The 18,963-nt window shown below is 37.9% G+C and overlaps 1 protein-coding gene across 1 annotated transcript in view; it reads right to left on the reverse strand.

Annotated features, from left to right (window-relative positions):
- The window catches only part of xkr7b (XK, Kell blood group complex subunit-related family, member 7b), a 79,200-nt gene extending 68,002 nt beyond the window's left edge, over window positions 1-11,198 (reverse strand). Inside the window, exon 1 of the mRNA XM_055188859.2 lies at window positions 10,613-11,198. Within this exon, the coding sequence (XP_055044834.1) occupies window positions 10,613-11,100 (488 nt within the window). The 5' untranslated portion in view covers window positions 11,101-11,198. The remainder of the gene's footprint in view (window positions 1-10,612) is intronic.
- Window positions 11,199-18,963: the final 7,765 nt, after the last annotated feature.

Here is an 18,963-nt window from a genome sequence, read left to right on the forward strand (position 1 = left end):
GGGTTTTCCGGGGAATGTGCCCATATAAAGAATTGATACGTATAGAAAACCACTGAAACGTCAGTTGGACCTGTAATCGAAAAAAAACTTTCCGAAACTTGTACGAACTCTGGCGAAGTGTATTCGGCACAGAAATACTCTGTAACACGCCCAAATGCTTTTTTGACACTTTGCCTACGTTTAGCATGAGGAAACAACTCTACAACTGTGTTAATACGTCAGAATGCTTGAAATACCATTGAACCCCCCCTTTAAATACGAGAGAGCTCTAAGAGTATAGATTTCACATTTTATCAACATTTTGCAAGTGAGAGTCATTTTGTAAAATATCCAGCCTTATCTCACGAGAATTCGTACATATTTTACGAGTTGGCGAGTGCAAAAACGGACGATTCTCATGAAACAACAACAACAACTAAACCAAACCCCTAACCCCACACCTAAGTCACAGGGGTCAAGGCAAATCGTACAAAAACGTACTAATGTGTTTATATGAATTAATAAGAATCAGCCAACTCGTAAAATATGTACGGATTCTAGTGAGATAGCGCTGAAATATCACCGGCCCACAGGTGGGCCCAGGTTGTTATTACTTATTTATGACACTAATATAGCACTCTAAACCTAAAATAATCTTGACAAACTATGTAGGGGAGGGAGGGGCACAACCTAACACTTTTTGGTTTTGGCTCAATCATTAAAAAATATTTGAGTTTGATTAATTATATTTTTACACAAGCAACACACACATCTCTGCTACAAATTACCATTTAAAGTTTGTTTCTAGTACTTACCATTCTTGGACAATTACACCAAACATGACAGAAGTGCAAACGTTACAACTTACACCATAGGTGGGGTTAATTGTAACAGGCAGGGGGTTAGTTGTAACACTTGCTAAAATTTAAGTTTGCAGGCAAATATTTCAATACTATTTTGTCTATATACTTGAGGTGGATATTGTTTATATATCTGTCTATAATAGACGGGTATCTACACTATTCATCCCTCATCTAACCATATTTCAAGTATAAATGGATACAAATGTTTAAATATGTGAGAAAAAGCAGCAAAATTATGATTTTAGCCATTATTTCATTATGATTTTAATCTTTAACATGACCTTAATCAATCGATATTAAAGATATGAACAAAAATAAATTTTGATACAAAATGTTTGATAAGACAGGCACATTTATTTATTTTTTGCTGGCAGCACCAAAACACTCTTTATCAATAATTCTCTATATCTTTCCAATACAGTAATTTGCAGGAGACCGTCTTTTGGCATTGTGAAAAAATTCTGGAAAAACAAATTCAACCCTGTGCAACAATGTAAACGGTCCGTGTTACAATTAACCCCGCGTTAGTTTGTGCCCCGCGCACCCCTATAGTTGGAAAGCTCAAAGAGTCTCGTTTTTCTAATTCACCCCTGTTTTGTAAAAAGAATGATGTAGCGAGAGTAACTATAAAAAATGTCACCGACCCACTGGTTGTTATTACATATGACACTAATGTCCTATTTTAAACATAAATATATCATTGGAAATCTCTAAGGATGTTGTTTTCATATTTCAAAGCCATTTGATGCATGAAATGATGTAGTGAAAGTCATTTTGTTAATGTATTGACGCCAGCCCGAATACATATTATTATTATTTTTTATTCATAACACCAATGTCCTATTATAAATCTACAAAAATCTAGACAACCTATATATCATTGGAAAGCTCATATTTCAAAACCACTATTAATAATGCATTAATAATAATGCAGTGCCAGTAATGTATCGATTTGTGACAAGAGTACAGAACAAACCAGTGACACCTAGTGGCCATTTTTGGTAAATCTACTGAGATAAGATGACATTTGGACTTATGGTTTATTTATTTATTTTTTGCATTTTTGGCATAAAACATTTGCATTTTAATAAAATAAATGCTTTATATCATTATTTTTATACTGATTTGAAGGTGAACATTACCTTTTTTTTTAAATGTACAAACTTTATTAAACTTTTATTTTAAAAAAAAATTAAATTTAAAACTTAAAAATTAGATTTAGCGAAAGCTGCATCATATCGCATACCTCAATATTTAGCATGTTATTGCAGTTGTCTTCAATATCGTGCAGCTCTACAGACCACACTGACAACTACATACTTGGAGTGGGGGAGGATTTTGTCCTGGGCTTTGAGAATTCAAGTGGCATCTCTGTGTGTCTATGCGTGTGAGCACAGTTGTGTGTTAATGAGATCGCACAGCCATGTGCTCAGTGTGACCAAACAGATCTCTTTACTGCACACGTAAACACGCATTATGAAAAGAAGCAAAAGAGGCTATTTAAAAGGTGAGAGTTTGGGATGCTGCATGTTTTGTATTCTTAGACATTACACACACAATGTACACATGCACTGACTGTCAGATGGATTTGCACACAAAAGCGTCAGCTCCAATCTGATTGGCTTTCTACAATTTACGTGAGTATAGACACATAATTAGACACAAAATTCTGTTTACAAATTGTAAATTCAACCTTTAGTAAGATTCAATCTTAATTTTATAAAGCGACAAAAATACTTAATCGTACTTAATCAATAAATGAACACTTGCAGACAAGACATTTCTGATTTATTAAATGTGTTGTCCCTATACTAACACACCTTGTGTGTTATTATTCATTGTGCTGCCCACCAGGGTCCTGCGACATTATATCAGAAATGTCTTGTCTGCAAGTGTTCATTTACCACAAAATAGAGTAACAGGAGTAACCAACTCATTTAAATTTCACTAATTGTAACTGCGTTATTTGATTTTAAAAAATACGTAGTTACATGTTAATTACCGCTAAAAGGAGTGGAATTACAGTAACGGAATTACAGTAACGGAATTACTTTGTAACCCATTACTCCCATCACTGTTTTTAACACAACTTGTGTTGGCCCTTTCATTTGTTTTAACATGAAATAACGCCTTAAATGGCATGACACACACAATGTGTTAAAAATTAACACATCATTTTTTGCAGTGCTGTCCGGGTTTGTCCCTTTATGAACCATTTATGACTTTTTTAGAGTGTGGGTTTCAAAAACGCTGAGGAAAATCATTATAGGCAGACTCTATTAGCCCAGACCATCATGAATATACATGACTTCAATGAATATTCAAGCAACTGAGTCAAAGAGGGGTTGCGTACCTAGGGAGCCTCTTTTGGCTTCATCTCCTAATGTGACATTATTACACTCATCCTGTAATCGGGAAATCTTTCACTCAGATCTGAAATGAAAATGGCTTAAAGTCCACTGCTCCATGTCTCTCTATTTCTTTCTTGGGAGAAGAGTTAGTCTTTTCTCTCTCTTTCTGTCTTGAGTGTGATGACAACAGGGATAAGATATATATATGTAATGTGATGCCACAGGGGAGACACAGTGGCTGAAAGATAATATGAAATAAATAGAGAAAAAGTGTAGCAAAAAGGGACATAAAACGAAACCAAAAAGGTGAAGGGCTTCATAACATTTAGTCATTTAGCAGACGCTTTTTATAAGGGATTTGTTATTTATTCAACAACATTTGTGATGATTATATCCATAGACATAGACGCATTTATCATGGAAATCTACAACACTGCTTTATAAGATGTTAAAGGGTATGAAACCATTTACACAAATGGTTCTCAAACATTTTGAGGCCCCCCTTGTGTATGGTGCATTCCTTCGCAGCCCCCCCAACGAAAATTTATGACAAAAACAATTCTAAAACTTAACATTTTAAATAAACAAAACATTAAATTATACAAAGTAGTGCTGTTGGTTATAGCCTTATTTTTTTTTTAGGTTTAATTACACAGAATTCAGGATAAATTAATGTATCTTATAAAATGTCATAAAACTGGGGTCCCCTATGGCACCATCTCGCGGCCCCCAGTTTGAGAACGACTGATTCAGACAAATTAAGGTCCTTCAATGGCAATGTTTTTTTTTAAGAGTGTATGTCTGGCGAGATCCTAAAGTGTTCATTCGATGACATACACTGTATACTGTATTAAACAGCTGACCCTTGTGGTTAAATTGCAATTGATTAACATCATTCTAGTTAATGACTAACTTGTCGTTATGACGACGAATCTCACGTGATGTATCAACATGGCGGATATACTTCCGAATTCATTCATACTATCCATATTCATACTATAAAGTACCTACTGTTTTAACAGCCAATGAGTATACTTCATCTAATTCAGTAATGCAATCACAGTATACGATTTCGGATAAAGGGAGTGTTTTGAAACGGAGGCGTAAAAACAGGGTAGCCTTACTTACTAATTATGACTGGGTTTTTTATAGGTAAAAACGCTATTAGTGGAACCGTACAAAATAATCAAATAAGCCAGTTCATGACCCCTTTAAGCACCTTTATTTTTAAGGGTGAAGGTTTACAATCTACACTGTAAAAATAATGCAGCATGAAGTTATAACAACTTGGTTTTGCAAGATAATTCATCTTGAAAAACATCCTCTGTAAAAGTTTGTGGCATACATGTGTAGAGTAGACACAGCCCAGAACTGTCAGAGCCAATCAGATCACAGTAATAAGATAAGATTGACACGTGTAATTGCACAGGAGAAATCAATGTGCATCCTCCAGGTGATATAAAACTTTAAGGTATAACCAACTCAATGCTCAAGGACGATCAAAACGGGTTTTATTCGATTTTTAATAAAAATATTTTAAATAAGATTTTTTTCTGCCAGTGTCAGATCACTGTTTGATTAACTGATTAGTCGAGACATTAAATAACCCATCGCCTCACAAACACACAAACATTAATGGCTTTGCAATAAAATGCATCATAAAGTTTTATTGCAACTCAGCTGACCCCATGTCCTGTGTGTGCCTATAAAACAAAACACATCCTGTAAACTGTGATGACCTGTCAGAATAACACAAAATGAGTCCATAAAAAAGCCGGGTCAGTGAAAAATAAGGAAATATTCATTAAAAATGACCTCGCAGCTAATAAACGGCCCTTGGACTGTGAATGTTCTTGTGGCGCCATCAGCCAATCGGCACGGCCGTGATGTAATTTTCCTCTTGAGTAATTAGTCACATGACATTTACAGCACAGGTGACTGGCTCAAAAAAGACCTGGAAGTGAACGGCTGTGAGCAAAAATGGCAGATTTCAAATCATGTACTGCCAGGCTGTCTCGTGCTGGCCAAGCGAATGCCATTGAGATGAATGGGAGTGTTAAAGAACAGCTTTCTACAGGTATTATAGAGCTAGAAAAATGAGATCGGCGTCCCTGGACGTCAACGCGGTCCCTAAATCCACTCACACATATTCTGGCCAAATCTCTCGCTAACTCATTTTGACAAACAGATGGGTACACAGAGGCATTCGTATACAGTACAAACACCGCACGCCGTGATCTATATTTAACCGCTGTGTTTGGGAAACCTGTGAACGCTCTCTCTTTCTCAGACACATATCTATCACTCCATTGTGAGTATTGTGTTTCCAGCATCTGTCGTGAAGAACTGGGTCAGCTCTGACAAGACAAACGAGGAGTGAGATGGAGAGACTGACAGGTGGATGGAGAAATGGACTGCCAGAAAATCTGACACCTCATTTTCTAAACCTGTTCGTATGATGGGTGCATTTAATAAGCGGGAAAAAGCAAAGGTAAAGACGGCTGCTTTCCATTCCTGGGAAAATGTCATTTGAGGTGCAGTTGAGGTTTGAAATGCTCCTCACGCGTGCCAGCTGCGGCGTAATGCCTTCAGCTTGCTGAGAATATCCCCATCAACTCTCTTAATGGCCCTACGGATATACTTCACCGCCTTACACACCTGCAACACACATATCACAACAGCTGCTCTGTGCTTGAGTGCATTTGGGTGTAAAAACAGGCTTCACTAAGCCCATTACTTCAGCTTGGCGAAGTGTATTTAAAAATGCTATAAACCTGATACAGCCTAAAAAAGGCAACTTGTGTCTTACAGTGCGGCACAAAAATCTGACACTGCAAATAAAGTATTAGTATTTCTTAAAATACTTATTAATCACTATAAATAAATATTTATGACATTGAAAAACTTACTGTGCAAAGGGATTGACATCGCTTGCCTCATTTAAACTCATATACAGTAGGATGATTTTGTGACATTCACTTCACCATGCAACGATCCAAGATAAATCATTCCCAGAAACATCTGATCTTAGTCATTGTCAGCAACCGAACAAAACGGATCAGGGATCTGTTATATATCTGTAACATATACTGTATGATCCCACGCACCACAGACTTCAAATAAAAACGGATATAGGCACAGAAGATCTGACTTTGTAAATCTGATTCAGGTTCTTTCAGGCCTGGTTTATATTGTATGAGCACCGTGCATTGATCTCTCCTTGAGTCAGAATTTTCCAATAACTGAATGTTCTCAGTTGCTTTCAGAGTTATTTATGCTGCTCTTTATGACTGCCAGAGTAGTGCTAGATGTTGCGAAAACACAGTCGACCCGCCAAGTCAACTGCAGTGTTCGCATGAATATATCACTTTGAGCTCGGTCACATGTGGTTTGTATGTAGAACAACATAAACATCAACCCACACAGACAGAAACAGCAATGCACAGATGTCCAAATGTAACATGATGCCATGTAAATACACAAACACACATGTATATTATTAGCCTCGGCCTATGGTAGCCTATAGAAACCTATATCACAGTAAATGGTATGTAGAGCTGACTATAAATGTCAATATTAATGTCCAATAAATCATTGTGATTATAGAGATTATTGTCTGTTAAATGATGCTAATTGTCAATTTAAATTGTCACCCATATTTTTCTCCGTTATTAATTAAATAATGCTCACAAATTATTGTGAATATTTAATTTCATCCTTTGCTGTATATAATAAAACACCTTTAATAATAACATTTATTTATTAAAGAAAATATATCTTCAGAAATGTGAAAATTCTGTAAATTACAGAACCAATGACTATAAATTGACAATAGTATAAACAACCGTAAAGTCCTGAGTGTCACTGTGCTATTTAGTTTTATTCAGTTTATGGACTTTAAAGGTGCAGTGTGTAAATTTAGTGGTGAGGTTGCGAATTGCAACCTATGGCTCAGTTCACTGCTCACCCCTTGTTTTTGAAACGCATAGAGAAGCTACGGTAGCCGCCACCAGACAAACATGTCATCTTCGGAGACAACTTAGTAAAAAGTTTGTCCGTTAAGGGCTTCTGTAGAAACATGGTGCCACTTCCAATGTAAGGGGACCCTCTGTATGTAGATAAAAACGTCTCATTCTAAGGTAATTAAAACATGACGGTTCATTATGAAAGGTCTTTATACACCCCTGATAATATAGTTTGTATATTATTTTGCAATCCTGTCAAGAGATCCTTCTCAAAATTACACACTGCACCTTTAAGTTTATATTTTCCTCCTATGTTCCTTCACTTCCTTGTTGTCATACAGTAGGTATCGTTATTAGTTCATTCAGTTCATCTGTGTCCCATTAATTATCATGTTTGCGTTTCATTTATAGAAGTTTATCCCTCGCCGCTCTCTTTGTCCGGTCATGTTAATGTTATGGTGTGTATCTTATTGTGCCCTGTGTTTATGTCATCTTGTAGATTATCATTAAATATCTTGTCGACCTTCATCATCAGCCTGCTTCCACCATTCACCTAGTGTCACTAAGATATAAGAATGTTTTTACTATGATCAAAACTGCTTAACACGTAAATATAAAGCTTATATGACATAAAATAATTTAAACATAACAGTAAATGCATAGCCAAAAAAATATGTAGATGTAGCGATGGGTCACAAATTGACAAATTTTGCAGTTGGGTAACACAACAAGTTAAAAAAACCCAGCATTTTGGATTGAACCAACCCAGCATAGTGGTTTGAGTTCATCCTTTAATTACCCAGCGCTAAATTGAAAATAACCCAGCATGTTTTTAGTGAGTATAAATTAAAAACCTGGCACACATGGCATGAGCACACATTAAAAGAGCACCTATAATAAGTGCAAGTCTCAAATCAAACAGTGATTGACAGCGCTCTGGTCCAATGGTGCGGTGGGTGTGGTGGTGTCTCTTTCCTCCTGTTTTAAAAAAGTGCAACTAATGTGCACGCATCTTCTTCGCGTTCGTGCGAGTCTCAAATCAAACAGTGATTGACAGCGCTCTGGTCCAATGGTGCGGTGGGTGTCTCTTTCCTCCTGTTTTAAAAACGCGCAACTAATGTGCACGCTTCTTCTTCGCGTTCGCGCGAGTCTCAAATCAAACAGTGATTGACAGCTCTCTGGTCCAATGGTGCGGTGGGCATTTTCAGGTTAACAGTAAATCCAGCTAGCCCAATGAGATTGGAGGGGGGGCACCAGGGGGGCATGCCCCTGCAACTATTTCATTGCTAAAGAAACAATGTTATTTTGTGTATTTGGTATAATACGATGTGTTTGTGTGGTTTATTGTAAAAACACATTATTTTCCACATACCGTACATTTTTGTAGCTCTAGATTTCCATTTCTTCCTGAAACGCATGGATTTGAAAAGCTCTGTGTTCCTGATTGGCCAGCTAATCTGTAAATTGGCCTGAATACCTCTGACGTCAGATGGAAATGTGACGCTCCTTACCATGTTTGAAAGATTCGCTCAGAATGCAATGCTAACAGGAGTTAACTTACAGGCTGTGAGTCAAAGCGGGAGAAACTGTTGCCTACAATCCGTGTGTTTGTTGTAGTACAAGAAAAGAGATTTACGTTGGAGACGATAACCCACATCATTGTTACTTTGGGGTTTGTACCTTTTGCATATCGTTAACGTGTACTAATACACACTTACACATCAAACGTGAAGCGGACAATAGGTGCTCTTTAACTTAAGGTTTTCATCTATAATATTGACTACGTTCAGTTTAAAAGTGAATCTTTATACTGTATTAAAATGTCCATTGTTTAATTGCCATAATAATACTAAATGATATCCAACATAATGCAAGGGAAAAGAAATTTTACTTGTGTCAACAAGTGAAGAACTCAAACCTTCAAAACGGGAAGGGGAATCCAAAAAGAGAAAAATGCGATAGTCTTGTAAACACACAGGTAGATAAAAGCTGAGAAACTCACATACACCCATGCAAATATTCACATACCAAGCAATTGGTTTACAACCGCTCATGATAAGAAATCATACAGAAGGCAAGTAGGAGGTAAAATAAAAAGACAGCGAGAGACATACAGAGTAAAAGAGAGAGGGAACAAGAATATTTTTGCAGAGATTGATGGCAGGAAATGCTACATCCTCTCCCACACAATCACTGAGACGAACAGGTCCTCACAGGCCCTGTGTTAATAATTCAGCACTTAACTACCAGTAAAACACTCACGTGCATGTAAGAGTGAATTGCTTCCTTTGTCCCTGATCTGGTATAAAGGACAGCACCATCTGGAGTAAAAACATTCCTTTGATGAATCCTTTTCCAAAGGCATTTATCAGCAGCGCACCTCAAATGTCATTAGCAAAACAAACCTACACAATCCATCAAGTGCCTGTCTGTTTTTTTCTCACCATGTCTTCCTAATAAACACGTTGCATGTGCATATTAAGCCGTAAGATCTACAGAAAACATGAAGCACTCAGAAGAGGACAACTTTGTGTTCTCTTTCTCTATCGGAGATGACTGCGTTGTTCCCAAGAGCGAATGATGCTCTAAGACATCTCCAAACCAGCCTCGGTGCAACTTTCAAAGAAAAGAGCAATTTCAGCAACATATAAAAACTATTTAAAGATAAGCAGCAGACTGAGGAAAACAAGAAGTGCAAAAACATATCATGATTCACACAGTGGTCAGTGGAATAAACTTGTCTAGAAGTTGTCTGTACTCCCTGTGGCTAACAATGAGCACGTAGGGGTGCCAAATGCTTGTTTTCTTTCCGAAGAAGGCACTGATATTTAAATAGTTTCTTAATCTTTGAACAAACACCTAAATCTACTGTGGATTTGACCATGCACTTTGAAAAAAAGCGAGCAGTGTCCGTCACTCTTTTTCGGGAACATTTAACGTGGAGTGCACAAAGGAGACGTCTTAACTACATTTATTTAACCTACATGTAATATGCATCAGCCTGAGGGGACCACAGATAGCACTGTGTACACCTTGACACACCATTTATTATGACAAACAGCAAAGCCAGGCGGTCAAGTCGGGATGTAGACTGATAGGGTTGCACCTCATTTTATCTGTCCACAAAGCATCATGTGCATAATTTGAGATTTAAAATATTTTTTTCTTACCTATCAAAAATGTTTATACTATGCAACAGAAAGGTTTTGTGGATGTTAAAGGTTCTTAAAGGAACCACAGCTTGACCAAGAACCTTAAGAGTAGATATAAGCGCAAATGTATGCATGCTCATCCAAAGCAACTTACAGTGCATTCAAGCTTCATATTTATCAGTATGTGTGCACCCTGGGATCATACCCACAACCTTATTTACACATTAGGCTACTGGACACAACCTTGGCAATAAGTTCCCACTTCATCGAATACGTACTGCATGCTATGCAATCCATCTTACCTCCAGACCTGACCGATCTGCAAGATGTGAATGACGGACTGAAAGATCCACATGCACGCTTTACAGCATTTCCGCGTGCCGTTCGCGGGCACGGTGCGCGCTCCGCCGCTGCGCTGATCGCTGCCCTTGGTGCTGAAATTGCATCCATCCCCGCCCGAGGACGCGCTCATCTCCGTGTAATCGTAGACGAACCACCTGAAACTCAACACCTGAACCACAGCGGAGGGAACCACCACGAAGACCAACGTGAGCCCGAACCACCAATAGTCCCGCCTCAGGTAGTAGTCCGCTGCCAGCCACAGGTCGGTGGCTCCGTCGGAGAAGAAAACCAGGAGGGCGCACAGAACCCAGCAGAAGTCCAGCGGCGAGAAGCGCTTGTCTGCGTGAGGGTGCGGGGGAGCCGCGCTCTGCTCCGGGCCAACCAGACACCGCGAATCCTCCTCATTCTCGCTCACACACACGGCTGCTCCATCCGATTTAGCGGCCATGTTTGTTGTAAAAAGAGAGTGAGCAAAGGAAAGCGAAGTACAATGAGAGGGGAGGGGGATGTGTTGGAGTGTGTGTGTGAAAGCTCATGGGAGAGTTGGGAGAGAGAGAGGAGAAGAGAAAGTGAGTGAGTGAGTGAGAGAGAGAGAGAGAGGGGGGGGCGAAGGGACAATATGGGGGGATAATTGGTTTGTGCTGGGATACAATCAGCCTTATTTCAAGATTAATTGAAAGACTATAAAAATGTGCTGTCTTTTTCGACGTTTGATTTGTCTTTATTGACCAAAAGCATTAACAGTGTTTAAAGGCTTTTATCCAAAGTGATTTACAAATGAAGGGGCATTTAGCATGTTGTCTTAAAATGCCATAGCTAATTTACAGTTTGCAAAATTGAAATAAACGACAGCTTGATGCAATGACAATAAATCTACATAAAACTCAGTGGAAATATAGCATAAATGCAATGCCATCTATTCTTTTGTGTAGTGACTCTTAGTCTAACATATGAATTGCTTAGTTAATTTGGTCATCTGCAGTGTTTCACGTTTATTTATCTTTTTCATATTAAAAGAGTGTTAAAAGAGAGTTGTCATGGTAGTAAATAAGGCATATGTTACGACACATACCATTTGGTTACTGTATTAACACCATGGTAAATTTTCGTTTCGTTAGTAGCCTATTTGACCAATGTATTATAGATGGCAGATACATTTTTGGGTTTAACGAATTTAGCTGTTTGTTCTGCTGTGCTATAACTAAAGTGTGTAGTTTTAACAATCGTAAATGATCAAGAAGTATTTCATTAACAAGCTTAATTGGGAAGTCATATTTTCCTGAACAGTGTCAGACGCGCGCACATTCAGCATTGAGTGATCAATGAACACGAGCCATTTAAACCTAGCGCGTCTACTGAAGCTGCTTATTTAATACATTGGATATTGTCCATGTGCTTTCATCCCTTTAAACGAGGAATGATAGCCCAAGTGTTTCTGTGGTGAAGGATTGGAAATGGTTTATTGATTAGTGGGACGGACACGCGCTCTCCCTCTCTGATATTTAACGTTTGACAGCGCGAGGCAAGCGCGCGCGCATAGATACCGAGAGCCGTCATTATGTGAGCAGGGCTGCATTTTTAACCCCATCTGAATGCTCTGTCAAATTTGGTTAAATAGATAGTTCACCCAAATTGGGAATTTAGTCAGTTTTTTCTTAATCACATAATTTCCAGACCTTATGCTCAGTGAAACTTAAAACATTACATTTAAAATTTCCTTTTTTCCATACAGTTCACATTAACCAAGTCTGCTGAGCTCAAACTAAAAACAAAACCGAGCACAATAATACCACCATGCTGAGCATGATTCCCATGCTGGTCTATGCTGGTTTGGTGCTGGTTTAGCTGCTGGTCTTGCTGGTATGGCTGCTTATGACCATGCTGGTGGTCCATGCTGGTTTGGTGCTGGTTTAGCTGGTGGTCACCAGCAAACCAGCACCAAAACATAACATATGGCGTTGCTGGTATGACCAGCATGGGATGCTTGTGCTGGTATGCATCTGACCATGCTGGTGGTCAATGCTGGTTCACTGAAAAAAATGATTCATTCAATTTACTCAAGTTTTTTAAGGTAAGTGGTTGCAATCAATTTATTTAAGCTACATTAAAAAAAATATTAGTAAAGTAAAATAAAATAAACAACTTTTGTTTAAATGTAGCTTAAATAAATTGATTGCAACCACTTACCTTAAAAAAATTTAGTAAATTGAATGAATCTTTTTTTTCAGTGTTTGGTGCTGGTTTAGCTGTTGGTCACCAGCAACCAGCACCAAAACATAACCTATGCTGGTCTTGCTGGTATGCTGGTTTTTCCATCAGTAGGCAATGGTAGTACTAGTGAATAAAGACAGAAGGTCCGTCCAAAATCTCATACTTATGCACTATTCTATGTCATTTACATTCATCATCAGTACTATGAAGTAGAGAAATGAAGTGTATACAACGCTGGACACTTCGTTCATCTGTATTCCTAAGTTTTACTTTACTTACCCTGCTGAAATAAACAGCAAAACCAGCCAAAGGCACGAAGACCATTTTCTCCATCGTTAAATTAGCAAAAGTGGATTCGGACACGCTCTTTTAGACTGTGCGCTTTAGACCATCGCTTAGATCATTAAAATAGGGCCCTTAAACCATGTCTGCATTTGAGATCGTAGAAACCATAGATATGTATAAATGCTAGATGTGTTACGGCGGAGTCTCTAACGTCATCACCTGGCGGCCATCTTACCACTGGGGGCTCGCTGACTCATAACATTGAGTTTAATGGTGCAGATACTTTTAAATGACCATAACTTGCTAAATTTTCTACCAATTTTCAAACGGTTTGGTTTCTTACAAACGTTATTAACGTGGCTATAATTCTGGATGCTTTAACAATTTATTTTTTTTGCATAAGTATGCAGTGTCATGGGTACATCTTTGACGTTTATAACAAAACCAAACCGTTTGAAAATAGGTAAAAAATTAAGCAAGTTATGGTTATTTAAAAGTACCTGCACCATTAAAACTCAATGCTACGAATGAGCGAGCGCCCTGTGGTATACATCTAGCCTTTATACGAGACATCTAGCCTTTATACATATCTATGGTAGAAACGACAAACAACACGCACTACTATGCACTGCACAAAACTCGTGTTTGAGTCATGGTTTAGTCAGAAAATTCTTTAAATATTTTAGAATTATGATAATGACCGTCGTGTTCACGTCAACCGGCCCAGGAAGTAAACTGTTGCCTACAATCTGTGTGTTTGTTGTAGTCCAAAAAAAGAGATTTAAGTTGGAAACTATATACCTTTTGCATATAGTTAACAACTAATATGCACTTACACACCAAAGGAAATGTAAAATCATGAATTGGATAATGGGTGCTCTTTATAGTTCAATCATGTTGGGCAACACTGACATCAAGGGTAAATTGTACAAATAGATTTTGATTTACTTTATGCTTAAAATCATTTGCCTTTGTCTAGGAAACCGCTTATATTTCTAACTAGTTAGTGTTCCATCTGAGACAATACTAAACTTCTAAAATCTTTACACTAGATGGACAAAGTGCATAGTGCACAGTAAATTGCATACTCTATCCACCTGTTTCTCAACTGCGGAAGTGACGTATTTCCTTTCCGAGACTTTCGGTTCAATAGCCAGCCGGTAGAAAACAGTGTAGTGGGTGCACGCATAAAACATGATTTAAACAGTTAATATTTACTACATCTTCCATGTATGAACCAGTGTGAGGATGAAATTGAGAAGTTGCTTGATATACGAAGATATTCAATCATTTCGTGTTGTTGATCAGAGGTGACGGGTCTTGAATGCGCAAATATAAAAGCACAGAGACATACCAGTATCTTTACAATAAGAAAGTCAGTCGAGTGTTTGTACATGGAATTTACCAAGACTTCATGTTTTTAACTTTCTAGGGGCTGGTTTAAAATGTCACAACTATCCCTCTGGTGTGAGTTTTTTTTTAAACGCATTCCGTTCTTGTGCATGTGGTTAAAACAAATGTTTTGTAGAGATTTTCTGCAATTGTATTAGCTATTATGGCAACCCCTAACTGCACAAATTATGTCGGTATTCTTGGATTTTATAATAAACATTAAACAGACCGTCAAAACGGCACACTTTTGTCCTTCGCAATAGACTGCCATTAACTTTAGTGGCTCACCGGAAGTCATAAACCGGAAAGCTCAAGGAAAGCTCAAGGTATGCTTTTTGTAACACACCTTAATTTTTTATTTTTAGGTCAGAGTAGTACGTCAAAATCTTTATAGAAGATACAGCCCTCCAGTACATGCAACAAAATATACATCTGAAAGATCATGTTTAACTTAAAATCCTTATCTGACAGAACATAGGCAACGTTTGTAAACCGTAGAGCAGCAGATTTAATTACATTCATTCCATTAAGTCAATTAGACTTCTAGCTTACTTTGGGTTCTGTACTGGCAGAGTTGCAGGGTAGGCTTTTTAACTTCCAACAGAGATAAATAACACTTAGCATTACTGCGTGGATCAGCTGTAAGGCATCTGCATTGACACAGAACAGACCCCGTTCTTTAATTTAGTCTACAGGAACCACTGAGTCAACCATAATCAGGGCAACGGTCAAGAACGCTTTGTTAAATTTCAGCTTCCCTTGATATTATCTAATAATTGATAGCTAACCTGGAGCACTATAGTTCAGAAGACAGTGTTGTACACTCATGCTTATTGATCAGCTTTGTGCAATACCTAGGAATCGAGCGTATGATTTTAGCTTTGCTGGTGCCGTGCTTTAAGAAACGGCATGATCCTAAAGCTTTAGATGCATGAGTGACCGACTGCATGTATTGTAGATACAAAGCTCTATCTTCAGCAACATCTGTCTGAATAATGGGAGGTTTGGTAGGGTCAGAGTACCCGAAGTACATGAGCATTAATCAAAACATTTTTCAGGCTTGTCAGTGTGCTTTGTTATCCTGGTGTCGACACTGCCAGCAGGTGTGTGAATAATGTCTCATCTCTGAAGCGCAGAGCTATGTATCTTATTTCCGTTGCAAAATGCTACAGTGCAGGATTGTGTGGAAAAGCTAAAATTTGCACAATAATTGTTTCAGCTTGTCTGCCATAATCTTATGACCACTTTCCCTTTTATTGGTTACAGTCAATCTTTTTATATTCATCTCATCAATTCTTATATCCTTTTCCTGGGGTTCAATCATATTAATGTTCATAGTCTACTTCTTATAGTCTAACTATAAAATTTTCACTTTAGTTATTTCAATGGTATTTAAGAAATATGACTGTCTTTCACTGCAAAACCCCTAAGTGAACTCAAGCTTTTTTGACAAAAAAAACTCAATTTCTTTCGATAAGACATTGTAAACAGTTGCAAAATCACCAAAGATGCAACTAGAAACATTGCAAATGATGAAAGTCAGAATTTAAAATGTAAAACTAAGAAACTGAACCATACATTAGGGGGCGCTGTGATGCATGTAGCTGCGCCATTTGGGTTTATTCAAATCTAAATACTCACAAAAAAGGACATGGTGTTTAACGGATTCTACAAACAAAACTGGTATTTCTAAATTGCGCGAGAACAGGATTAAGCAGATTTGAAGCGAAAGTATTTGATGCACGTATAATACAAAGAGCATTCGTTTAATATCATTATCAAATTTTTGACGGAGGTTGATTTCGTGAATTTTTTATCTGAGCTTTTCATACTGTATGCAAACCATATGTTTTGTCTGAGACATCACAACTGACTAACACATTGCATTGGATTTTAATATTTTTAAATATAATGACAGTGCAGTGTTACAAAATGTCAAAACATTGTAGAAGGAAAAGCTACTTTATTCATAAATGGACAGCGGGTTAGTAAACGTAGTATGACATGATTTGGCTTAAAACGCTGATACGCTGATGTCAAGTTCACTAAAGAGTCAGCTTGTCTGACATTTCCTATGTCTACAGCTACAGTCTTGAAACCTACAGTACGCAGCACAATATATAAAATATATTTAAATATGCATATGATATGAGAAACCAGGCTCTCTAAGTGGCAATTTGTCATGGTACGCAAAAGGCTATTATTTTTTTACTGCTAGGAGGCATTTGGCACGTGATGCAAGTATGGCGTTCGAAATGCTCAGTTTGTTTGTGTGTCAGCGCAGAATCTTGTGCATGCTGTCATCTGCCAAGTCGGCTCTGTGTTGTTTGTCTGGTCCTCTCACCCCGGTTAGACAACTGCTAAGCCATTGCTTCCTCAAGAACCTGGTGATTTGACTCAACAACCTGATGTTTAAAGAAAAGGCACAAGGTATATGAAAACAACATGGAAGCCCAGTGCTGGAAACACAAACAAAAATAAAATACAACTAGGGTGGAATTGGAAAGTATACAACATATGTTGCTATATTTCATGCAATGCACAGAAATTTAAGGACGGAGACCTGAATTATTTGATTGTTTTTGTTTATTTTTAAACTTGTTCATTTACACAAACAACCATCCATACAAAATAAATCTGTAAAAACAAATCTGACTCTTCATCACTAAGTATGTGAGAGACAGGTTTTCGGCGAGCGTGTTTGATCGCTTGTGTTTTCACACTACACGGTACTTGTTAAAAAAGCAGTTCATTAAAGGCTACCGACGTGCTGCTGAAAAAAATGTTGTTTGGGGAGGTCTAAAGCTATTTCATGTATTCTGACTTATTAATACTTTTTAAGAGTTGGATTCCTCATATTTACCATATTCATGAATATCAGTTGACGTCACTCACATCTCAAACTTGTCTTTTGCCATTTTGAGTACCTGAAGTGGACGCAAAAGAACTAGCTGCCTTCAATATGTTGTGAGGATCAAAATCGCTATTTTACAACACTATGAAGGCTCGACACAACATTATACTTTGCTCAAACTATCACCTGTGTCTCCACACGTGAACTCGAGCATTGTTTGTGTACACAGAGTTTACTAAAAAGAAAGGTTTAAATAACCGACTTTGGCTGTTTTGGTGTCTGCCCGCCGCCATCTTGCCAGTCAAGATGTATCGATCTTTAATTGTGACGTACGGAGGGAGGAGAGTAAAGATGGATAGCTCCTAAAGCATAGTTTCATATAAATGCACGGATAATTCGTTGTTTTGTCGCAACTGAAAACAATATTGACCTTCTAGTTGAAAAAGGAGCCTCATATGAGATTCATTCATTCGCATTCGGAGATCGATTCTTTATGTCTGGCAAAGATGATGAGCAGACACCATAACAGCCTAAGTCAGTTGTTCAAAACCTTTCTTTTTAGTAAACTCTGTTTACATAAACAATGTTCTCAATGCTCGCGTTCATGTGTAGAGATGCAGGTGATACTTCAAGCAAAGTTTCATGTTGTGTCGTGCCTTCTTAGTGTTGTAAAAATAGTGGTAGTTTGGTAGCAGTAAACAGCGGCTGAAAGAATGCATCAGGGATCTGCAAACTAGATCTGTGTCTGTCAAAAAGAGATCCTTAAATGAGAACACCAGTGTGCTATTTATGAAGGCTATATCTTTAACACCAAGCATATCTGCAGACTCTGTTGATTTTCTCCTTGATTCCTTTAATTCGAAAGTTAAGAGTGTAATTGATGATATTGCTCCTGTAAAAGTCAGGAAGAAGAATGGCAGGCAAAAATCACCTTGGAGAAACTCAACAGAGGTGCAGAATATGAAGAGACAATGCAGAAAAGCTGAGCGCATGTGGCGGAAGACAAAACTTGTAGTCCATTATAATATCTATAAAGACAACCTTCGTGCTTTCAGTGTGGAACTAGGCAAAGCTAGACAGACTTTCTTTTCAAATATTATAAACAAAAACATAAATAACACACGCACTCTTTTTGCTACTATAGAGAGACTAACAACACCCCCCAAGTCACATTCCAAGTGAAATGCTCTCAGACAGCAAATGTAGTGAGTTTGCTAACTTCTTCTCTGAGAAAATCAATAATATCAGAAAGGTGATCAGCACATCCTTAAGCTGCGCCGGGGTCAGACAAATCAGACCACAACATCAGAAAGTAGTTACGATGTCTGATTTCGAAGCAGTTGATGGTAAAATTTTGGAAGAAACAGTAAAACATCTTAAAACATCAACCTGTGCCCTTGACACACTCCCAACATCTTTTTTCAAAAGTGTCCTTAACTGTTTAGAAGCAGATCTCCTAAAAGTGGTAAATTCATCACTTCACTCTGGGACTTTTCCAAAGTCCCTTAAAACTGCAGTTGTTAAGCCCCTCCTGAAAAAGAGCAACCTAGATAACACTGTATTGAGCAA

The sequence above is a fragment of the Misgurnus anguillicaudatus genome, chromosome 13 (genome assembly GCF_027580225.2).
Source record: "Misgurnus anguillicaudatus chromosome 13, ASM2758022v2, whole genome shotgun sequence".
NCBI lineage: Eukaryota > Metazoa > Chordata > Actinopteri > Cypriniformes > Cobitidae > Misgurnus > Misgurnus anguillicaudatus.